This window comes from Nomascus leucogenys, chromosome 11 (genome assembly GCF_006542625.1).
Source record: "Nomascus leucogenys isolate Asia chromosome 11, Asia_NLE_v1, whole genome shotgun sequence".
NCBI classification, from domain to species: domain Eukaryota; kingdom Metazoa; phylum Chordata; class Mammalia; order Primates; family Hylobatidae; genus Nomascus; species Nomascus leucogenys.
The window spans coordinates 35,310,159-35,332,015 of record NC_044391.1 but is presented as its reverse complement, the minus strand read 5'-3'; the positions used below and the strand labels follow the sequence as shown (position 1 = coordinate 35,332,015).

The following is a 21,857-nucleotide window of genomic DNA, read 5'->3' as shown; positions in this document are numbered from 1 at the left end:
AGTGCTCTGTGCTGGAGACTTCCATCCCAGCCTCGCAACGGGCTTTCTGAGGCGCCATTCCTGTCTCCATTTCACAGCAAAGGCCACTGAGAGGTAGTCTAAGAAACAGGTCCAAATTCACAAAAACTACTACATGTTCATTCTTTCAAACCTAGGTACATTCAGATTATTGGAATTCTCTAAAGTGGTTCCTCTTACTTAAATTCAGGGCAAAACAAAAAAAAAATGTTCAAAAGTTGAATTCAGAGCAGCAGTGTTCATTGGCAATTGTTCCTTTTCCCTCAAAGATATAGCGATACTTTATAACCCAGGAACACACTGTTGCCCCACATGAAAAATCAACTAGCAAATGCCTTGTTCATATACAGGAACATGGAGGTGTCGTGTCACCTTCAGCTTTCTAAAATCTCATACCTCTACACACCCATACAAAGTGACTATCAAAGTTAATAGAAAGAACTGTATTCATCCACCCACCCCGCCCCCCCGGGGTTTTGAGAGGATCTCAGCATTGTCTATTAACAAGAGGCGTATTCGTCTCACTCAGTTGTTTATAATTTTCTAGGGAAGCATTAGTCCTCAGAATTTAAGTTTGGGGTATGTCATACCCTGTAAATTATGCTATTTCTTTATTCCAGGCAGTTGTCACATTTCTTTTTCTCATTTCCTCCCTATGCATTGTGTATTTTAAATTCCTTTCACTTTTTTACACCTCTTACTTCAATTTGACACTTTACACACATCCTTAACTCTGTCTAATGCATCTTGCCTTCATTTTTAAAAGTGATGTACCCAGGATACTGTCCTTTTGATCCATCTTTCATTTAAATGAGGCTATGTATCCTTTCTTTCTTTCTTTCTTTCTTTCTCTCTTTCTTTCTTTCTTTCTCTCTTTCTTTCTTTCTTTCTTTAACACACAGTGCCAAAAAAAGTACAGAATCCATTTACTCTGTGAATCAGTGAATCACTAGTCTATTCTTACTGAGAATAAAGCACATTTTTCTTTTAAATTTTGAATTTAGTTTTTCTACCATTTCAGATATGTAATATTAAGAGGGACAGTGTACCTTAAAAGTACAGATTTGTAGATACTACCTTTCAAAATGCAGAAAAAAGCTTTCAATATGAAATGCCTGCATTAAATAATTGACTTTTTTTTCAAAACAACAATGTAAGTTTACCTGTATATTAAAACAAGCAAATTCCTGTGCTTCCTAGCTATATCTGGAATTAATTAATTATTATTCAAGGTCAACATTTTGCATCTTCCTTGACTGAATTGTAGATTATTCCACAATGTAAAGACTTTTTTTTTTTTTTTATGTGTATCTGCTATTAGTTGTTTGCTTTTTATGGGCCAGAGTTACCCATCCTTGCTGGTATATTAAACCACGTTTCTGTTCTTTTCCTTCCCTGTCCTTCTCCATCTGGCGATGGTGAGGATGGGTTTTTCTCTTCCATGTTATCATCAGGTGGCTGGAGAGAGATATGTCTACAAATTTGTGTGTGATCCAGAAGCCCTTTTCTCCATGGCCTTTCCAGATAATCAGCGCCCACTGCTGAAGACAGACATGGAACGTCACATCAATGAGGAGGACACAGTGCCTCTATCTCACTTTGATGAGAGCGTGGCCTACATGCCGGAAGGGGGCTGCTGCAACCCCCATCCCTACAACGAAGGCTACGTGTATTAACACAAGTGACAGTCAAGCAGGGCGTTTTTGCGCTTTTCCTTTTTTCTGCAAGATACAGAGAATCGCTGAATCTTTGTTTTATTTCTGTTATTTGTATTTTATTTTTAAATAATAATACACAAAAAGGGGCTTTTCCTGTTGCATTATTCTATGGTCTGCCATGGACTGTGCACTTTATTTGAGGGTGGGTGGGAGTAATCTAAACATTTATTCTGTGTAACAGGAAGCTAATGGGTGAATGGGCAGAGGGATTTGGGGATTACTTTTTACTTAGGCTTGGGATGGGGTCCTACAAGTTTTGAGTATGATGAAACTATATCATGTCTATTTGATTTCATAACAACATAAGATAATGTTTATTTTATCTGGGTATCTATGGTACAGTTAATTTCACGTTGTGTAAATATCCACTTGGAGACTATTTGCCTTGGGCATTTCCCCCTGTCATTTATGAGTCTCTGCAGGTGTACAAAAAAACCCCAATCTACTGTAAATGGCAGTTTAATTGTTAGAAATGACTGTTTTTGCACCTCTTGTAAAAAGGTATTTAGCGATTGCATTTGCTGTTTGTTGTTTTGTTTTGCTTTATATATGACTTGCAGAGGATAACCATAAAATGGGTAATTCTCTCTGAAGTTGAATAATCGCCATGACTGTAAATGAGGGGCACAATTTTGGACTCTGGCTCCAAACTGAGTCATAGGCCAGTAGCATTACATGTATCTGGTGCCACCTTGCTGTTTAGATACAAATCATACTGTCTTTTAAATATTTTGAAGCCCATTTCAGTTAAATAATGACATGTCATGGTCCTTTGGAATCTTCATTTAAATGTTAAATCTGGGATCAAAATGAAGCAAAAAATATCTGTCTCCTTTTCACTTTCTTCAGTACATAAATACATTATTTAATCAATAAGAATTAACTGTACTAAATCATGTATTATGCTGTTCTAGTTACAGCAAACACTCTTTAAGAAAAATATCCAATACACTAAATAGGTACTATAGTAATTTTTAGACATGGTACCCATTGATATGCATTTAAACCTTTTACTGCTGTGTTATGTTGATAACGTATATAAATATTAGATAATGCTAATGCTTCTGCTGCTGTCTTTTCTGTAGTATTCTCTTTCATGCTGAATTTACTATGACCATTTATAAGCAGTGCAGTTAACTACAGATAGCATTTCAGGACAAAATAGATGACTCAAACCATTTATTGCTTAAAAAATAGCTTACGCCATGCTATGCTATAAGCAGCTTTTATGCACATTGACAAATGAAGAGTAAGCTTCAGCTTGCTAAAGGAAACTGTGGAACCTTTTGTAACTTTTGGTGATATGGAAAATTATGTACAAACTGTCAAAGAGTATGAGGAAGTTGCTGTATGACATAGTGCTGGCACTGATATTATCCATCATCTCTTTTTGGACACTTCTGTAAATGTGATTGGATTGTTTGAAAGAAGATGTAAAGTTTCAAAGTTTTTTGTTTTGTTTTTGTTTTGCATTTGGAGAAAATATTGAAAGCAGGGTATGTTGTTTCATTCACCTTGAAAAAAACATGAGTAAATGGGGATATAGAATCTCTGAATAGCTTGCTAAAAGATTCAAGCAAGGGACTTGAATTTTGTTCCATCTATCAATAATATCCAGAAGAACAACTTTTTTAAAGAGTCTATAGCAAAAAGTAAAAAAAAAAAAAAAAAAATTCTAAACACAAAGTCAAAATAAACCTATTGTAAAAGCATTTCGTGATGAGCATGAAAAAGATTCTTTAAAGATGATCCCCCCAGCTACCCATTTTCCAAAACTACACAGATCACAGCTCATTTCTCTAAGTGGAGCAGTTGTCGAGAAACCCAAACACCAAAATTGCTACTCTTCACATTTAATACTACAAAAAATACTCCAATTTCAAAATATGTATGTAACCTGCGATTTCAATGATTGTTGTTCATATACATCATGTATTATTTTGGCCCGTTATGGGCCTAAAAAAGAAAACTATGCCTTAAAAATCAGAACCTTTTCCCCCCACTATGCTTATGTGGCCATCTACAGCACTTAGAATAAAAACAGATGTTAAAATATTCAGTGAAAGTTTTATTGGAAAAAGAATTGAGATATATAATTGAGATTTGGTGAAATTGAAGGAGAAAATTTAAGTGAGTCTTTAAAATATATTCTGAATGAAAACTATTGAGGATTCATTTTTGTTCCTTTTTTTTTCTTTTTCTCTTTTCTCCTTTTTCTTCTTTTTAATAGTCTAGTTTTAGTCAGTCAGTGAGGAAGAATTGGGCCATGGGTTATCACAAGAGAACAATGGCAGAAATGGTATTAATTATATAATATTTAAGGACAAACTATATGTTTTGCTGTTTTAACGTAGGACTCACTGAACTAAATACATAATTGACCAACATTAAGTGTATTTCCAATACAGAAGGGTTGAAAATATTACATTATAAACTCTTTTGAAAAATGTATCTAAAATTTTTTAAGTTCTGTTTTTATTCCACTTTTTGGTTGTGTTTTTATGTTTTTATTTTCAGGTAGATTAATAAATCTGGCAGCTGATTTCTGCAAGATGCTTGTGTTTTGAATTTCTCATTGAATTGGCTACTCAAACATAGAAATCATTCATTAATGATGTAATATCTTCTCTCAGCTTTTATCTTCACTGCTGTTTGCTGTCTCTTGATGATGACATGTTAATACCCAATAGATTAATTGCAACAAACACTTATATCTCAAATAACTAAGTAAAAATAATTTTTCTTAAGTTATGTCCATGAAAAGTGCTTCAAAATAAAAATCCACAAGGCTGACAGTGCAGAACATTTTTCTCAAATCATAGGCGGATCTTGGAGGTCTAGTTTCCCGCAGATGCTGTAACCAATTACCACAACTTCAGTAATTTACACAAATTTGTCTTATAGTTCTGGAGGCAGAAGTTCAAAAGAAGCCTTAAGAGGCTAAAACCAAGATGTCCTTAGGTCTGGTTCCTTCTGGAGGCTCCAGGGGAGATTCTTCCAGCTTTCACTTCTAGAGTCTGCTGACATTCCTTGGCTCCTGGCTACATCACTTCAATCTCTGCTTCCATGGTCACATACTCTTCTACTATAGTCAGATTTCCTTCCTGCCTCTTATAAGGATGCTTGTGATTACATTTAGGGGATGCGCAGATAATCCAGGACAATCTCTCCATCTCAAGATCCTTGATGACGTGTGCCAAGTCCCTTTGGCTAGATAATTATTCATAGGTCCCAGGGATTAGGACATGGATATAAGGGGTGAGGGCAGGGCTGTTATTCAGAACACCACACGGAGGAGGAAGACTGTGGAGCAAAGACTCTAACTGATTTACTCAGGAACAATGGAGTTCTGCTGAGGGATCTAGGGTTTGAAAGTACTAGAGTTTGTTTTTATTTACCACTGAGATATTTTTATCTTGCTCTGCATAAATAATTTTGAAAACTTGCTATATTAAAGTTCATCTATTCCACTAAAATGTCTGGTAATCACATCAAGCCTTTAGATTATTCAAATCCTTCCCCAGCCCCCAGGAAAACACTAAGTCATGAAACAGAAAAACAGAAGGTATGATAATAATAGTAATGACAGTTAAATCAGTGGTCTAATCCAGATTTTATTTTTTAATACATTTCTTTTGGTGTTAATATGGGTTACTATGTGATCTTATCATTTGCTAGTGATCATTACTTTTTGGTAAGAACAATGTGTAAAATATTTCTATTCCTCAAAAAAAAATTGTAAAAATGAGTCAACTTATCTTTCTATAACCAGGAAAGAGATCTATTGCCAGAAGCTACAGAATTTTGCCACATGATAGGGGTTTCTAAAATGATCCACTTTGTCTATCATGCAGCCTTTGCAGAGCTTATAATGAGAAAACATTACAGAGGAGAAGGTCATTTGGATGTTTATTACTTGGAATCCTAGAAAACAAAAACTAAAATTTAAAAATAAGAAGGGAGTAAGCTATTTTCCAGTTGCAATTTGATATGGAGAAGAGAGGAAATAGAATTACAAAAAAAATACAAATTGGGTAAAAGTGATGGTGGAAAAAATATAAGGAAGGCAAATGTACATATTAAGCAATTCTACTAAGAATTGCAAAAACCAAGTTTCAAAAAGATGGTAATAGTTGGACTTGATAGCAGAAAATTTCACCCAGTTTATTCAGAGCTCAACTAGTACTTTTAGGACTTCTTTTTTTATATACATGAGACTCACTTTGACATACTTAAAAAAAAAACAGTTTATGGAAAGTATAGTTTAAGAGGAGAATTTGATTAGACTAAGTGGATATCTTTATAGAAATATTAATGATTTCAGAATTTTCAATGAAAAGTGTATATACCGTAGCTATTGTTTATGGATTCATATGTAAGGTAGGGTCTTTTTTGCATATAGACTCCAATATTATTTACTTTCATTCTAAAATTATATTTATGTTTCTATGGGGAAGAAAATTTTTAATTCACTTGGTTGTATTAAAATTATACTTATGGTTTGAGAAAACATGCTATGAAAATTGTGATTATAGCAAATTAAATATGCTCAAAATTTAAATCTAAAATAAAAGCCCAGAAACCGAAAATATTGGACTGTCATGATCACTCTGAAAGGTAGCACATCTAAAACTGATAAATGTCATCTAAATTTTTGACTGCCTTCTAATCATCTTGTCATTTTTAGTAGTTTATGACCACGGCACTCAAGTAATGTCTTTGCACTACTTTTCCATATATTATTCTTTTTTTAAGATAATTTAGATACCAGGACCCTGATAAATCCTTTTTGAGTTCTATGTTCTAATCTCTGTAAATACCTTGTTTCCCATAAATCCTTCAATAAATATATCATGGAGAAATTTGGGGAAGGGAACTAAATAAATTATTTCAGTGACTCCCATGTGCCAGACAGCACAGATATGTGAATTATGTTACTGCCTCCAAATTGCTTGGCTTTGTCTGATGAGACACTGAAGCTAATGGCAAAACCAGAATATCTTGGTGTCAAGATGTCGTGGTCACAGGCAATTCATGAACCCTACATTTTTTGTGGAACTTGGACCTAGCTACTTTTCTGATTTAATTTCTAATGACAGAAATATCTATAATAATAACACATTCTGCTGAAACACAGTGTTAATTTTTTTTCATTTTTGAATATTCCTTGTAGAAAAATCTAAAAAGAAATCAAGCACTATTTAAACAACAGCAACAATAAACTGAGTTGTTTTTTAAGTGTCTTTAAACATTTAGAAATCAAACTGATTGAAGTACCTCTTTGTTTCTTTCTATTGGAGATGGGTACAGCTTAATGAAGAAACAAATACTACTCAAACTCTTCAGAAAGTTATATATACTGTCCCCATCATTTACATTATTAGACAGGACTTCTGAAAGTAATAGAATTTTCAGGAAACTTTTAAAGCATGGAAGATTCAAGTCAAATGATTCAGAAAAAGCCAAAAAATGGTTTTTAAAATAGAAAGTAAGACTAGAGGCCGGGTGCGGTGGCTCACACCTGTAATCCCAGCACTTTGGAAGGCCGAGGAAGGCATATCACGAGGTCAGGAGATCAAGACTATCTTGGCTAACATGGTAAAACGCTGTCTCTACTAAAAATACAAAAAATTAGCTGGATGTGGTGGTGGGCACCTGTAGTCCCTGCTACTCAGGAGGCTGAGGCAGGAGAATGGCGTGAACCCGGGAGGCGGAGCTTGCAGTGAGCTGAGATGGTGCCACTGCACTCCAGCCTGGGCAACAGGGCAAGACTCTGTCTCAAAAAAAAAAAAAAAAGAAAGAAAGTAAGACTAGAAACATAGAAATTATTGTATGAAAGAATATTAATTGTTTTAAATGACATATTTCTGCAAAGGGGACTATGGCATTCTTGTACACATTTAAGTAACATTGAAACTACTTATCTTATAGAAAGTTTAATGTGAGAATTTAATTGGCAAGGTTGGTGGGAAGAAAAAAATTAAGATTACACATGTGACATTACTTTTTTTATTTTTATTTTTATTTGAGACAGGATCTTGCTCCGTTACCCAGGCTGCAGTTTCATGCGAACACGGCTCACTGCAGCCTTGACCTCCTCCCAGGCTCAAGCGATCCTCCCACCTCAGCCTCCCATGTAGCTGGGACCACAGCTGTGCACCGCTATTCCCAGCTAATGTCTGTATTTTTTTATAGAGGTGAGGTCTCACAATTTTTTTGATTTTTTTGTTTGTTTGTTTTTTGCAGAGATGGGGTATCCCCATGATCTTATGTCGTCCAGTCTGGTCTTGAACTCCTGGACTCAATTAATACTCCTGACTTGGCCTCCCAAAGTGCTGGGATTACAGCTGTGAGCCACCATGCCTGGCCATTGCTTTTTTTTTTTTTTTTTTGAGACGGAGTCTCGCTTTGTCGCCCAGGCTGGAGTGCAGTGGCGCAATCTCGGCTCACTGCAAGCTCCGCCTCCCGGGTTCACGCCATTCTCCTGCCTCAGCCTCTCCGAGTAGCTGGGACTACAGGCGCCCACCACCACGCCCGGCTAATTTTTTGTGTGTTTTTAGTAGAGACAGGGTTTCACCGTGGTCTCGATCTCCTGACCTCGTGATCCGCCTGCCTCAGCCTCCCAAAGTGCTGGGATTACAAGCGTGAGCCATCGCGCCCGGCTGGCCATTGCTTTTTAAACTGCAAAATACTATTCTATTTCAATGACCACAAAACTATTTTTCTTTGTTCTTAAAAATATTTGCAAACATTACATTCTTTAAACAAATATTTTTATACTTAAAAAAATTGTGGTAAAATGTATATGAAATACTACTCATCATTTTAACCATTTTTAAGTGTACAATTCAGTGGCATTAATTACATTCACAGTGTTGTACAACCATCACCATTATCTATTTCCAAACTGTTTAGATGTTTTTATTCATAAAGTATTATCAAAAATGGTCAAGGAAACCAGGTGCAGTGGCTCACGCTTGTAATCCCAGCAATTTGGGAGGCCGAGGCAGGTGAATCTCCTGATGTCAGGAATTAGAGATCAACTTGTCCAAAATGGGAAAACCCTGTCTCTACCAAAAATTCAAAAATTAGCCTGGCGTGGTGATGTGGCACCTGTAATCTTAGCTACTCAGGAGGCTGAGGCAGGAGAATCACGTGAACCCAGGAGGCGGAGGTTGCAGTGAGCTTTCACCACTGTTCTCTAGCCTGAGTGACAGCAAGACTCCGTCTTTAAAAAATTGTTTTTTAGGGCCGAGCCTGGTGACTCATGCCTGTAATCCCAGCACTTTGGGAGGCTGGAGCAGGTGGATCGCCTGAGGTCAGGAGTTCGAGACCAGCCTGGCTAACATGGTGAAATCCCCTCTCTACTAAAAATACAGAAAATTAGCAGGGCATGGTGGCGGGCGCCTGTAATCTCAGCTACTCGGGAGGCTGAGGCAGGAGAATCACTTGAACCTGAGAGATGGAGGTTGCCGAGAGCTGAGATCGCACCACTGCACTCCAGGCTGAGAAACAAGAGTGAAACTCCATCTCAAAAAAAAAAAAAAGACAAAAAAATTTAAGTAAAAATAAATAAAAATAAAAATGGTCAAAGAAATGCTTTTTCATATATTACAATTAGTAATTTAAACATGCAAATTTATGCTTTCTGATAATTTAAATTAATTATAGTTTACTTACTAATAGGTTGTTCTTGATTTTATACTGTAGTTTAATAGCTTTATTTATTATTTATTTATTTATTTTTTGAAACGGAGTCTCACTGTGTCACCCAGGCTGGAGTGCAGCGGTGAGATCTCGGCTCACTGCAACGTCTGCCTCCTGGATTCAAGCAATTCTCTGCCTCAGCCTCCCGAGTAGCTGGGATTACAGGTGCCCCCCAGCATGCCCCGCTAACTTTTGTATTTTTAGAAGAGAAAGGGTTTCACCATCTTGGCCAGGCTGGCCTTGAACTCCTGACCTCGTGATCCACCACCTCGGTCTCCCCAACTGCTGGGATTACAGGTGTCAGCCGCCGCACCTGGCCTAATAGCTTTATTAAGGAAAAAAATGAATATTGTATATAAATAGTGTTGTGTAAAACTATTTTACATAGTTCCAATAGCCGTTGCAAGAAAAAAAAGTTTAACTAGCCTATTGAATATTTTGAAATCACTCAGCAATTTATATTTATATTTACAAACAGCCCCTTAAACCACATCAAACAACAAACTGATCTTTTGAACTCATGTTTCTTTAGTTTGAATTAATAGATTTGATTAACATCACAAAGACACAAACATATTGCATAGATTATTATTAAACTCTTTAGGACTGTAATAATTTCAGATAACCTTTTTTTAGGAAAAAAAATTCCAAAACAAACATGCTAGATCTAACAACAGTATTTAATTAAAGTAAAATTAGGCTAATGAGATAAATTGGCCCACTCTACACTATCCTCTTACCATATTATTGGTTTAAACAACATTAAGAACTTCCTAAATTAAAACAGAAACTGAATATTTTTCTGTGACTTTTCAGACTTGAATGGCCAGATTTGAGTACATATGGAGGTCCTGGAACCAATCTCTAGCATATACCAGGGGACACCTGTGGTACCAACCCCTAATGAGATGCATTCCAAGTGTGTTCATTGTTTCTGATTTGGCTTTATGAAGAGCTTGTTTTGCAGGTATAAATAGCAAATACTACAAATATAACTCATAAAATTGCCATTCAAATTATGTCACGTTTACCTCTGAAATCCAGTATCAAGAAAATTGTGAAACAGAATCAAGTGAAAAAAGACTTCTTCCCCTGCATTTATTGTTCACTTATTTTCACAAGAATTTGTGATTCTGTAGAAAGCTTGAGGCAGTATTTCTAAAACCAAAACAAGAAGAAATATGAAAATAAATATTTGGACAATTTATATCCTAAAGGAGAAAAACTGTACACTGATTCATTCATTGAGTGGGTATTAATTCACTCATATTAGAACACACTCTGGATTATTCATTTCACTTTGTTCTATGTTAGGAAATCCATTTACTCAATCCTTCAGAATCCCCAAATATGAATATCTTCCTAATCAGTTTTAAACACCACTATAGCATCAGTGGACTGTGTATTTTCTGGATCCAAATTCATAGGTAGATTCTATGGAAGATATAATAGAGCTATAAAAAGTGATCCCTGTCCTCAAACTAAGACTAACCCACATAGATCTAACACACACTTGAGTGATATATGATGTTGTATCTCATTTAGTGCTCAACAGTATGGTTTAGACCCTATATAAAAGGAGTACAGTAAATAACTAGCTTTAAGATTGCTGATGGCAGTGAAAAGCCTGGATACTTTCATTCAAATTTATGAGTGTTTAAGTTCAATCATATCTGTTGCTATCAAATAAAGTAATTAATCACTAAAGTAGGTCTATATGGCATAAAATGCAGTAGGATGTTGAGAATTTAAGTTAAAATCAAGGCAGGGCAGATCACTGACTCATTAACTTGTGGACTGCCTTGATCATGACCATCTTGATTAAAAGCATTTATCAACTGCCCACTTGCTGTGCACACGTACATACTAGGAATCCTCACTGTGTTCTAAGAGGGTCATTGAATTAGTGAGTGTTTGCTGGTTCCAAGCAACGATTACCAACTGGTTAGGAGGTTTTCAAAGCCAACAGGCCCCATTTTGTGGATGCTGTGGAACACACCTAACAACTGGCCCCCTACCTCGACCCCACCACCATGGAAGCTCAGAAAGGGCATTAGAAGTGAGTCACGGGATCTTTCCGACATTGAGGGATTCCAATCCTTGATCCACCTGTCCATTGCGGTGACTATTTTGTAAAAGGAAGCTTCTAATTTGGTACTGCCTATGTACAACAGTTTGTCTCAGGACAGTTCCTGTTTACATCTATTTTCTCAGCATATTGCTAACAGCGCCCACTTTTACTCTCAAAGTTTAGAAAATAAATTGACTCTTTACCTACACCCTAGATCGGACAACCTGGTTGAAATGCTCTTCATGGGTTGCCTTGCAGGAGAAATTTTATGATTGAATTATCACAACATCCTTCCAGAATAAATATCCCAAACAGGAAAACTTTTCTATATCTGGTAAAATTAACCTTTTTTCCCTTTATTTATCTATGGTGACCCATAATAGCTTTCATCTTCTATTATATCAGTCAACCAATTGTGGAAATTTATAGGAATTAAGGACATATGCGTCTGAGTTTGTGTGAGGCTGAACTGGGTAGATTTTAAGGTTTATAAATTTTAGATATATCTTCATGAAAATGAATGTAGCATGGCCATGCCTGCTTTAAGTAGACAAAGAGCATAGTAGAAGGATGTGAATAGATGGCAAAACTGATGGAATAACAGAGAACTTTGGTTTAAAAACTCTTATTTGTTGGATTATTCCTATCGCTTCTTCCAGCAGGAGACAATCATAGGTCTATTTAGGTCACTGTTGCTGAAATCAATGATCACCAACTATCTTTCCATTCTTGTATTACTTCTCACAAGATTCAGAACCCAAATGAGAGAAGCCAAAAATTTTCCCTTGATTTGTGTCCCTACCCCGTGACTATAAAAAGACATGGGGTCTTATCGTACCATCTCATTAAGCCCTTGCCTGATGGATGAGAGGTGATTGAAAACTTAAAAAGAAGTAAAATTAACTCCTGGGTGTCAAGTCTTTCTCAAAGTCACTAAAAATAGTATCATCCATCTTTAGAAGTGTAAAACTGCTGGATATATAATATCCTTTTTTTCTTCCATTTTTTCAAGAATATTTTGATTCCTAAAGTATCTTGAAGCTTGCTGTGGTGGTACATGTGCATAAAAACGGTAATTAGTAAGAACCAGAAATATTTGTCACATTGCAGAAGAGTGTAATCTAAACGGAATAATGATGCTAACAAAATAATGTACATGTACGATAGGTACCACACTGGATGGCCAGGGCTGCTGTAGCAAAGTAGCACAGACGGTGGTTTAAACAACAGAAAATTATTACCTTGTAATTCTAGAGACTAGAATTCCAAAATCAAGGTGTGAGCAGGGACAGTACCTTCTGAGGGCTGGATCTGTTTCAGGCCTCTTTATTTGACTTGTAGATGGCATCCTCTCTCTGTCTCTCTCATCTTCTCTGTACGCATTTCTGTTTCTGACTAAATTTCCCCCTTTTTGAAGGACACCAGTCATACTGGAATTCAGACCTACCCAAATGACCTCATTTCAGCTTACGCCTATAAAGACCCTATCTCTAAATAAGGTCACATTCTGAGGTACTGGGGTTAGGATTCCAACATGTCTTCTTTGAGAGACACAATACAACCCATAACAAGTTCTTAAATTATGGCCAAATGAAAGTGATCCATAAAAATAAAATGATTACCACCAGTATATTTGAGATTAAGAGATGAATTGCTAATCTATCTTTATTATATTACATGACTAATATGGAGAAAGAAATTGTATAAATATAACCAAGGCATCGTCCGTTATTCTCAATGGAGATGCTTGAAATAAATTTTATTCTCATAGTCTTCATGTACCTTCATTAACACTTTTCTTAAATAGATAGTGTACGAAAATAAGAATAAAGAAATTACTCCTCTTGTAAATTTAATGGAAATCTAATGAGAAAATGTAGGAATAATAAATTGGGAAAGGAATAATATAAAAGCAAAAAAAAAAAAGGTACTGTAATAAAGCTAGTGTAGTCTTTCTGTTCTCTGGTTTTTAGGACCTAGAAACTAGCTGTGTGCCAGGAAGAAATCTGTGAACAAAAACAGTATAGACTTTTCTGAGCTAAAATGAGAAGTTAGATGAGGAAATTTGCGTTGAGCACTACTTATCATTTAAGCACCATTGAGCAATAAGCAGCATGGATTTACACAGAACAAATCATGCCAAACAAATCTGATTGCTTTTTTTTTATTGAATTACAAGATTAGTGGATGAATGCAACGTGAGAGATGTAATACATTTGGATTTTAGCAAAAACATTTGATACAGCATCTCATGCACTCTCAAACGAATTCAAATAGTCAGGAATATTAACAGCAAGGTAAGGAATGGAAATTAAATGAAGGATTGCAAAGAAAAAGAAGTAATAATCAACCGTGATATGGCAGCTTGGGAACACATCATTATAAGGTACTACAGTGATCACAGGGTTTATTCAGTACCTATTAACATTCACACTGCTTTCTTGGGCTTGATATAAAGAAACGGAATAAAGGACTTAGAATGCACCCTATGACTACAGACAATATATACAATCAATCCAGATTCAGAGAAAGAAGAAAATAGATTTTGCCTCAAAGATTTTTGCTGCTTTTGAAAGTTACTTGTATTACTAACTCATTTATTCACTTCACGCCCTAAAATTCGGTCATGGATGCCTTTATTCGTCTTTTCTTGTGTCTTAGGACAAGCCAATTTTTTCAGTCATCCAATCTTCCTGGTCTAATACTAAGGATCCATGGAAAAGATGACAGAGGCACTCTTGGTTTCTTGACTTTTTAGTGATCAGGATACATGGATTCCACCAGAGTCTGTGGATACTTTATGTAAGATACTGCCCTCAAGGTGAAGGTTAAATATGATACTTAATTAAATAAAGAGAAGGGAGCAGAAGTATTCCAACCAAATTCACAGTTGATACAAGGTGCTACTAGAAGCAGTGAGGCCAGTAAAATTACACCAATGCCCCGGCACAAGTAAGAAATACATATATTAAATGCAATGCACAAGAGTAACTTGGAAAGGAGAGAAACACGCAGCAGCAATGCTAAGGATGCAATGAGCTGACAGGAAACAGCAACTTGCGTATGAGTTTACAGTGTCAGGTATCACCCAAGAGATATAACACAATGTTTGATCTATTAGATGAAGATGAACAAGATTCATCAGTTTCTGAATATAATATTAAATTTTCTTCTGGAAGGCAGAATTTATTCTCTTTAGAATCATTTCTTTCTAGAATAACAAAAAGGTACAGAGGAAAATCAGAGCATAGCAACAGGAATGATGTGAAGTGGCAGGATCAGCCTATGATGAAAAATCAAAATATGTATGGTATTGTTAAACAAAGGGGAAAGGAGCTATAAAGTCAGTCTGCAGATATATAACATCTGTTAAGGATAGCAGCAAAAGATAATATTTTCTAAAGGGCAGGAAAACATACAACCGGTAAAACTGGGCATAAATAAATTTATACCTACATTAGTAACAATTAAAAATCTTGGTGGGAGGGGGAACAGGTTATGTCAGGAAAAAAGTCTTCATACATCACCCTTTGATTAATGAATTGGCTCAAGAATGTACTGTAAAATTAGAAATGCAATGACTTTCTGAACAAGGGTTTGGAAGAATACATGTGAATATTCTTGACAAACTAGTAGATTCAGTAATCTATTTAAATGAAGGTTAAATTCTAGTACACATTTTTGATAAATCCACTATGAAAATAACTAATGAATCTGCACATTTGTCACTGGTTTGCATGGTCCAGTGTCTCTCCACCAAAGCAATGGGTTTTTAGGCTTAAGCAGGGCTCTCTCTTGGATTGCAGGATATATAGCATCTGTAGCCCCTAGGTACTACATGACAGTAGGTCCCCTGTAACTATAACAACCAAGCCCCTACACACATACACACACACACCACAGAGTTCTAAATGTCCCCGTGTTCACTCCCCACAAAAAGCTCAAAACACTGTTGAATACACCATAGCAAACCCAGTAGCTGAGGTTTCCATGTTCAGGCTAATTGTCATATCTGCTTGGGAAACTCTAAGATGCTTATTCAAGAGCTTAATGTCACAAGAGCATTTCCTCAGGCAGGATATACCAAACTGTGCTAAGTGGTTTGCAAAAGCGTGGTGTATTTTATTCTTTCTTTACATATCCACATGACTCAACTGCAGTCCTGTTTTAGTTTTCCTTCTGATGGTACAGTATCAACCCAGAACATTGATGACATTTGCTGCATAGGGGAAAAAATAAGCAACTTGGTAATCAACTGCTGGCTGTTGGAGCTTCTGCTCCGAAGTTAACGCTCAGCACTTTCATTCATAGTGATTGGCCATAGAACGTCACATGGCTATGTTTGAGTTGAAGTGAGTGGGGATATACAATCTTTTTGCAGGAATGGGCATTTAATATGTGAAAACAATCTGCCATTAGCCTTTAATAACGCCCTTTGAGTTTAAAGGAAAATAAAATTGGAATTCATCATAAAGTTTCCCACAGTGGAGATGACACCTTTAAAGGAGATGATGATGACTACACTGATATTCATAGTGAGAAATTTAAGAACACATGGATGGAACTGCTGTGCATCTAGCCACACAGAGTTTGCTGAAGACAAGGGTGTCAACATTGCAAAACTGGAACTTGCCTTACTTGTCTATTACTTTTACTGAGGGAATTGTTTTATTGTGTTTATAAAACATGCAATTCTTAATTACTTTAATATAATTTATCGAGCATACTCTGGACATAACAAAGGTAAAGAAGACAGCACCTTCTCTTGAATTCAGTTAAGTAGGCAAGAAAGACACAGAGGCCATCGATTATAATTCAATGTAGGAAATTTTGTATTATAAATATCTAATAAGTATTTGAGTACAGTTATGAGAGCAGTTAATCTTGCTCAAATGTGAATATGTGGACATTTTTATAGATGAGTTGATATATGACCTGAAGATATAAATTTGATGGACAATTTCAGGTGGATAATGGGGCCGGGCAGGCAGAAAGAAGAAAGAGAGAGAAACGGAGAAAATCTAGGATTTTCAGGTTCTTCTGGAAAACTTTCTTAAACTATGTACCCCAATCCCTAACTCCAAAGACAACAGAAATCTGGAGGTACACTCGTTCTGATCAAACTTACAAGATGATTTTAATTCATCTTTAACCTGTATGAACGCCACCACCACTCCATGTTTTGAACTGGAGTTCTGGGCTGGGTTCTTTAACATTCAAATTACTTGGGGTTTTATTTTAAAATAGAAATTCCTGAGTTTCAGATGTAGCCCTTGGGTGAAGTTCAGGAATCTATCTCACATAATTGTACTGTAGGTGATTCATTGACCTCGCTGATTTTGAGTGGGTGATTAAGGAAAGTATGCCAGGGGAGGAGACTAGTGAAAGCTGAGACTAAAGTTTAAAAGTCTTTTGATGGCAAGGTAAAGAGCAGGGATTATAGCCTATTTCTCAAGGACTATCCGCTTAATTAGACTCTTTTGAGTTGGGAGACATTAATAATAGCCCTCAGGTAGTTTTTAAGAACAACATAGTTTAAGAATCACTTATTTGTGCCAATATTTCCCAAAACTGCTTGATCAAAAAATCACTTGTGGCAACTGTGAAAATAGAAATCTAGGATAAAATAAGTAATCTGGCACCTAAAAAGTGAACCACAGAAGCAATTCAATAGAAATATGTAAGTGATAGACTCATGTCTGTTGGCATTCCAGAATAAACAAGAGTGAATAGGGGCCGGACAAAGTGTGGAACAGTCAAAGCAAAAGTGTAGCTGGCCAAGGCTCATCAGTGGGTGAATAGAAACCAGTGGAACAGGAAGGATCACAACAAGGCCTAAAGACTGACTACAGCCAGTGTCAACACAGGCAGGCAGGTTACACCAAGGAAAAATGGAAGGAACCTTCTTGCCATGCACCAGATACTTCAGAACGTAAGAGGCAATTTCTCCTCTGCATGGAGAAGGCATGCTATGATAAAAATACATCTAGCGGCCGGGCGTGGTGGCTCACGCTTGTAATCCCAGCACTTTGGGAGGCCGAGGCAGGCGGATCACGAGGTCAGGAGATCGAGACCATGGTGAAACCCCGTATCTACTAAAAAAGACAAAAAATTAGCCGGGCATGGTGGCGGGCGCCTGTAGTCCCAGCTACTCGGAGAGGCTGAGGCAGGAGAATGGCGTGAACCCAGGAGGCGGAGCTTGCAGTGAGCCGAGATCGCGCCACTGCACTCCAGCCTGGGCGGCAGAGCGAGACTCCGTCTCAAAAAAAAAAAAAAAAAAAAAAAATGCATCTAGCACTTACAGAAATTTCAATTCTAGGATGACTTGTTTGGTATCTAGGGACAAAGCCTTTTTGTAAAACTTGGCTCCTTTCTCCGCCGTTAGGAGTCTTCCAGGTTTTGCTTTGTCTTGCCTTTTGAGTCACTGCCTTCGGGTCCCTATGTGAGTCATTTTTTCTCTGGTGCCCATCCTTGGCTTTCTCCTAGTCTCATTTCATGCATTCCACCACTTATTCTGATATATTGTAAAAACCTAAATCCTACCACCTACCTCCAAATTCTAATTCAAACTTCTAGTAAGTTTGAAATCTCAAACTAGATATTCCACAATATCCACAAGTCTCTCACATTTAGTGTGTCCAAAACAGAATTCAACAATCATCTTTGAACACACTCTTTGTTCTACTGTGTTGGTCCCTTATCTCACCCTATGCTTCCTCCTCTTCCTATAGGCAATCTGCCCTTCTCAGATACAGAAATCTGGGGAGCGTTTTAGAGCATCTCTTGCCATATCATCTTGTTGGTTTCTCTGACAACATCTTCCCAACTATTCTCCTTGCCTGAAGTTTTGTTCTTCTCTCATCTGTTCTTCAGAAATGCATTCAGAGACTTTTTCTAAAATCAGCATATAATCCTGTAGCTCCACTGTTTTAACCTTTCAATGGCTATAATTCTCAAAAGCTAAATCAAATTCCTTAGGATATTATTTGCAGGCTTCATTATCTGACCTATACTGTCTTTCTAGAGGCATCCACTTTATTTTACACACACACACACACACACACACTCCTTCACTCCAGTATTACAGAACAAGTTGTGGCTTCCTGAATGCATCCTAGTTTCCTTAATGTTTCTATGCTTTTGTTCATGGTCTTCCTTCTGTCTGCAATTCTTCATACTTTATCCTCTAAATCCTACTCATCTTTTAAGACATTTTCACTACATCTTAGATTTCCTTTCAGATCTTATCTCCAGGATAGATCAACTAATCTTTAGAAACTATGCATTAGCTGGTTTTATCAAAATCTAAAACACATTATTATACTAAATGAAGCTAAGTATTGTATCAATCCTACAATCTAGCACTCAATGCACAGAAAAAATATTCTTGAATTAACAAATGAAAGATTGAGTGAATTAAGGAATAGATTATTTATTTAATGTCATAGCCAATGCGCTTGGCTTGGAAACACATTTGTAGTCTGTGCATCAGTCTGTTTTCACACTGTTGATAAAGACACACCCGAGACTGGGAAGAAAAAGAGGTTTAATGGAATTATAAGTCTACATGGCTGGGGAGGCCTCACAATCATGGCAGAAGGCAAGAAGGAGCAATTCACCTCTTAAATGGATGGCAGCAGGCAAAAGAGAGAGCTTGTGCAGGGCAACTCCCATTTTTAAAACCATAAGATCTCATGAGAGCCATTCATTATCACAAGAACAGCATGGGAAAGACCTGCCCCCACAGTTCAATCATCTCCCACTGGGCCCATCCCACAACACTTGAGAATTATGGGAGCTGTTTGATGAGATTTGAGTGGGGACACAGAGCCAAACCATATCAGTCTGACAAATGACATCCAGGATGATCCCATGCATACCCAGCATATGTTGTGTACTAGCACAACATATGAGATCCATGTTGTAAACCCTAAATTATTTGCTACAGCAAACCCAAATTGAAGGGAGAGAGCACACTAGATTCAGGGAAGAGGCTTATGAGTGAATATGCCATCAGGGACTAACCTATGAGGGTTATTCAGTCATTCAAATCACATTGTGTCTGCTTATGGGATTTTGGAATCTCTAAGTTCAATTCTTTTTATATTTGGTCCAATTTCCAAAGGAAATAATCACAAATCAATTTTTGTGGAAAGATTTTTAATTCATAACTTAGTGTGCCCTACACTCCTTAGGACTGGAAAACTGTGCCAGATTGCTGAGGGCAGAGTGATTTACTCCTTCACTCAACAAAGATTTATTCGCATGTCAGGCATATTCTAGCATTTGGGATACATCAGTTAAGACAAGAGACAAAAATGCATGTTCATGAGTCTTACATTCTAATGGTAAGACATGGAAAATATGCAATGAAATGAATAGACTAATTAAACAGTATATTAGACATTGTTAGGTCATATGAGAAAAGAACAGAGAAGGGTGTGTGTGTGAGAGGCAGATTCAATTGTAGTTAGTGTGGACAGAGTAAGCCTCATGGAGAAGGTGACATCTCAGAAAATATTTGAAGCAAGAAAATGACTTAATCAGGTAAATATCAGGGAAAGAAAGCAGCCAGTTGAAAGAGGCTAAGATGGTGAATATCTGCCCTATAAGAAGAAAAGCAAGGAGGCCTGTATGCCTGAAGTAGAATGAGGGTTGGGGAAGGTAGCAGAAAATGAGCAGCAGGAAAGATGTAATTGCCAACAACTGAAATGTTGAGAAGGGATCAGGCACTCAGTTTCAGACATGTTAAGTTTGAGATATCTACCAGATATCCACTGGAGGTAAAATTCATTCTTGGCTAGAATATTCGATATTTATAGGTAGATACAACCACCATTTTGTGTGGTGGGAAGTGTTTGATTATTATTTCCTATGAAACAGTTAAAGTGGGAATATCAACACTAAGGAAGAGGAGTTAGCATCATGGAATATAAACTTGAGTTCTCAACATGTAAAATGGTATTAAGCTTGAGTTCTTAACACTTTATATTGTTACATTGGACTGGACTAACAAAAACAATACAATATTTTAACTAGTTTAAACAAAGGCAGTTTGTTGGTATAGAGAATTAAAAGAGTTAAAAGGAAATGCATGATTCAGGCATGATTTGATCAAGACGACTAGTTCTGCAGTTCTTCCAGTCCTGTCCTACTTTTCATATCAGCTTCGTCCTTGGGTTGTGTATTAGTCAGGGTTCTCTAGAGGGACAGGAGTAACAGGATAGATGTTATATGAAAGGGAGTTTATTAAGGAGTATTGAATCCCACGATTACAAGGTGAAGTCCCACAGTAGGCCATCTGCAAGCTGGGAGCAAGGAAGCCAGTCTGGGTCCCAAAACTCTCAAAAGGAGGAAAGCCAACAGTGCAGCCTTCTGTCTGTGGCTGAAGGTCCCAGATCCCCTGGCAAACCATTGGTGTAAGTCCAAGAGTCCAAAAGCTGAGCAACTTGGAATCCGATGTTCGAAGGCAGGAAGCATCCACCATGGGAAAAAGACGAAGGCTGGAAGACTCAGCAAGTCTGAATCTTCTAACTTCTCCTGGCTGTTTTATTCTAGCCATGTTGGCAGCTGATTAGACGGTGCCCACCCAGATTGAGGGTGGCTCTGTATTTCTGAGTCCACTGACTCAACTGTTGACCTCCTTTGGCAACACCCTCACAGCCACACCCAGGAACAATACTTTGTAATCCAATCAAGTTGACAATATTAACCCTCATGGTAGCAAAATGTCTGTTAGTGTTCAAGATTTCACTGCCCTCCAATGAACTGTCAAGATGAAAGAACTCTTCTCTTCCTTCAAATCTCCAAACACAAATCCTTGGCTTTACCTTGTGATATAGTTTGAATTTGTGTCCCCACCCAAACCTCATGTGGATTTGTAATCCTCAGTGTTGGAGGAGGGACCTTGTGAGAGATGACTGGATCATGAGGGCAGATTTCCCCTTTGCTGTTCTCATGACCATTTAAACACCTGGTTGTTTAAAAGTGTGTAGCATCTCCCCCTTCTCTCTCTTCCTCCTGCTCCTGAAACGTAAGACATGCTTGCTTCCCCTTTGCCTTCCACCATGATTGAAAGTTTCCTGAGGCCTCCACAGACATGCTACCTGTACAGCCTGCAAAACTGTGAGCCAGTTAAACCTCTTTTCTTTGCAGATTACCCAGTCTCAGGTATTTCGTTATAGTAGCGTGAGAATAGACTAGTACACCTTGATTGGACCAACTTGGGTCACATGCTCTGCCATAGGTGAATCACTGAGGCAATGATAATGGAATTTATCTGATTTATTTATTCCAGTTATAGCCAATATTTGGAACTGGGGATGGTTAATTCTAACCAAATT

At 37.2% G+C, this 21,857-nt stretch overlaps 1 protein-coding gene across 10 annotated transcripts in view; it reads left to right on the top strand.

Moving 5' to 3' along the window:
• The window catches only part of ETV1 (ETS variant transcription factor 1), a 98,357-nt gene extending 92,038 nt beyond the window's left edge, over positions 1-6,319 (top strand). For 9 of the 10 annotated variants that reach the window (XM_030822157.1, XM_030822164.1, XM_030822158.1 and 6 more), the window contains one exon: positions 1,473-4,528. In XM_030822157.1, coding sequence (XP_030678017.1) covers positions 1,473-1,694 — 222 coding nt within the window. In that variant the 3' untranslated portion in view covers positions 1,695-4,528. Of the gene's footprint in view, positions 1-1,472 lie in introns of all 10 variants that reach the window. The other variant, XM_003252579.3, reaches the window with a different exon arrangement.
• The last annotated feature ends 15,538 nt before the right edge of the window (positions 6,320-21,857 follow it).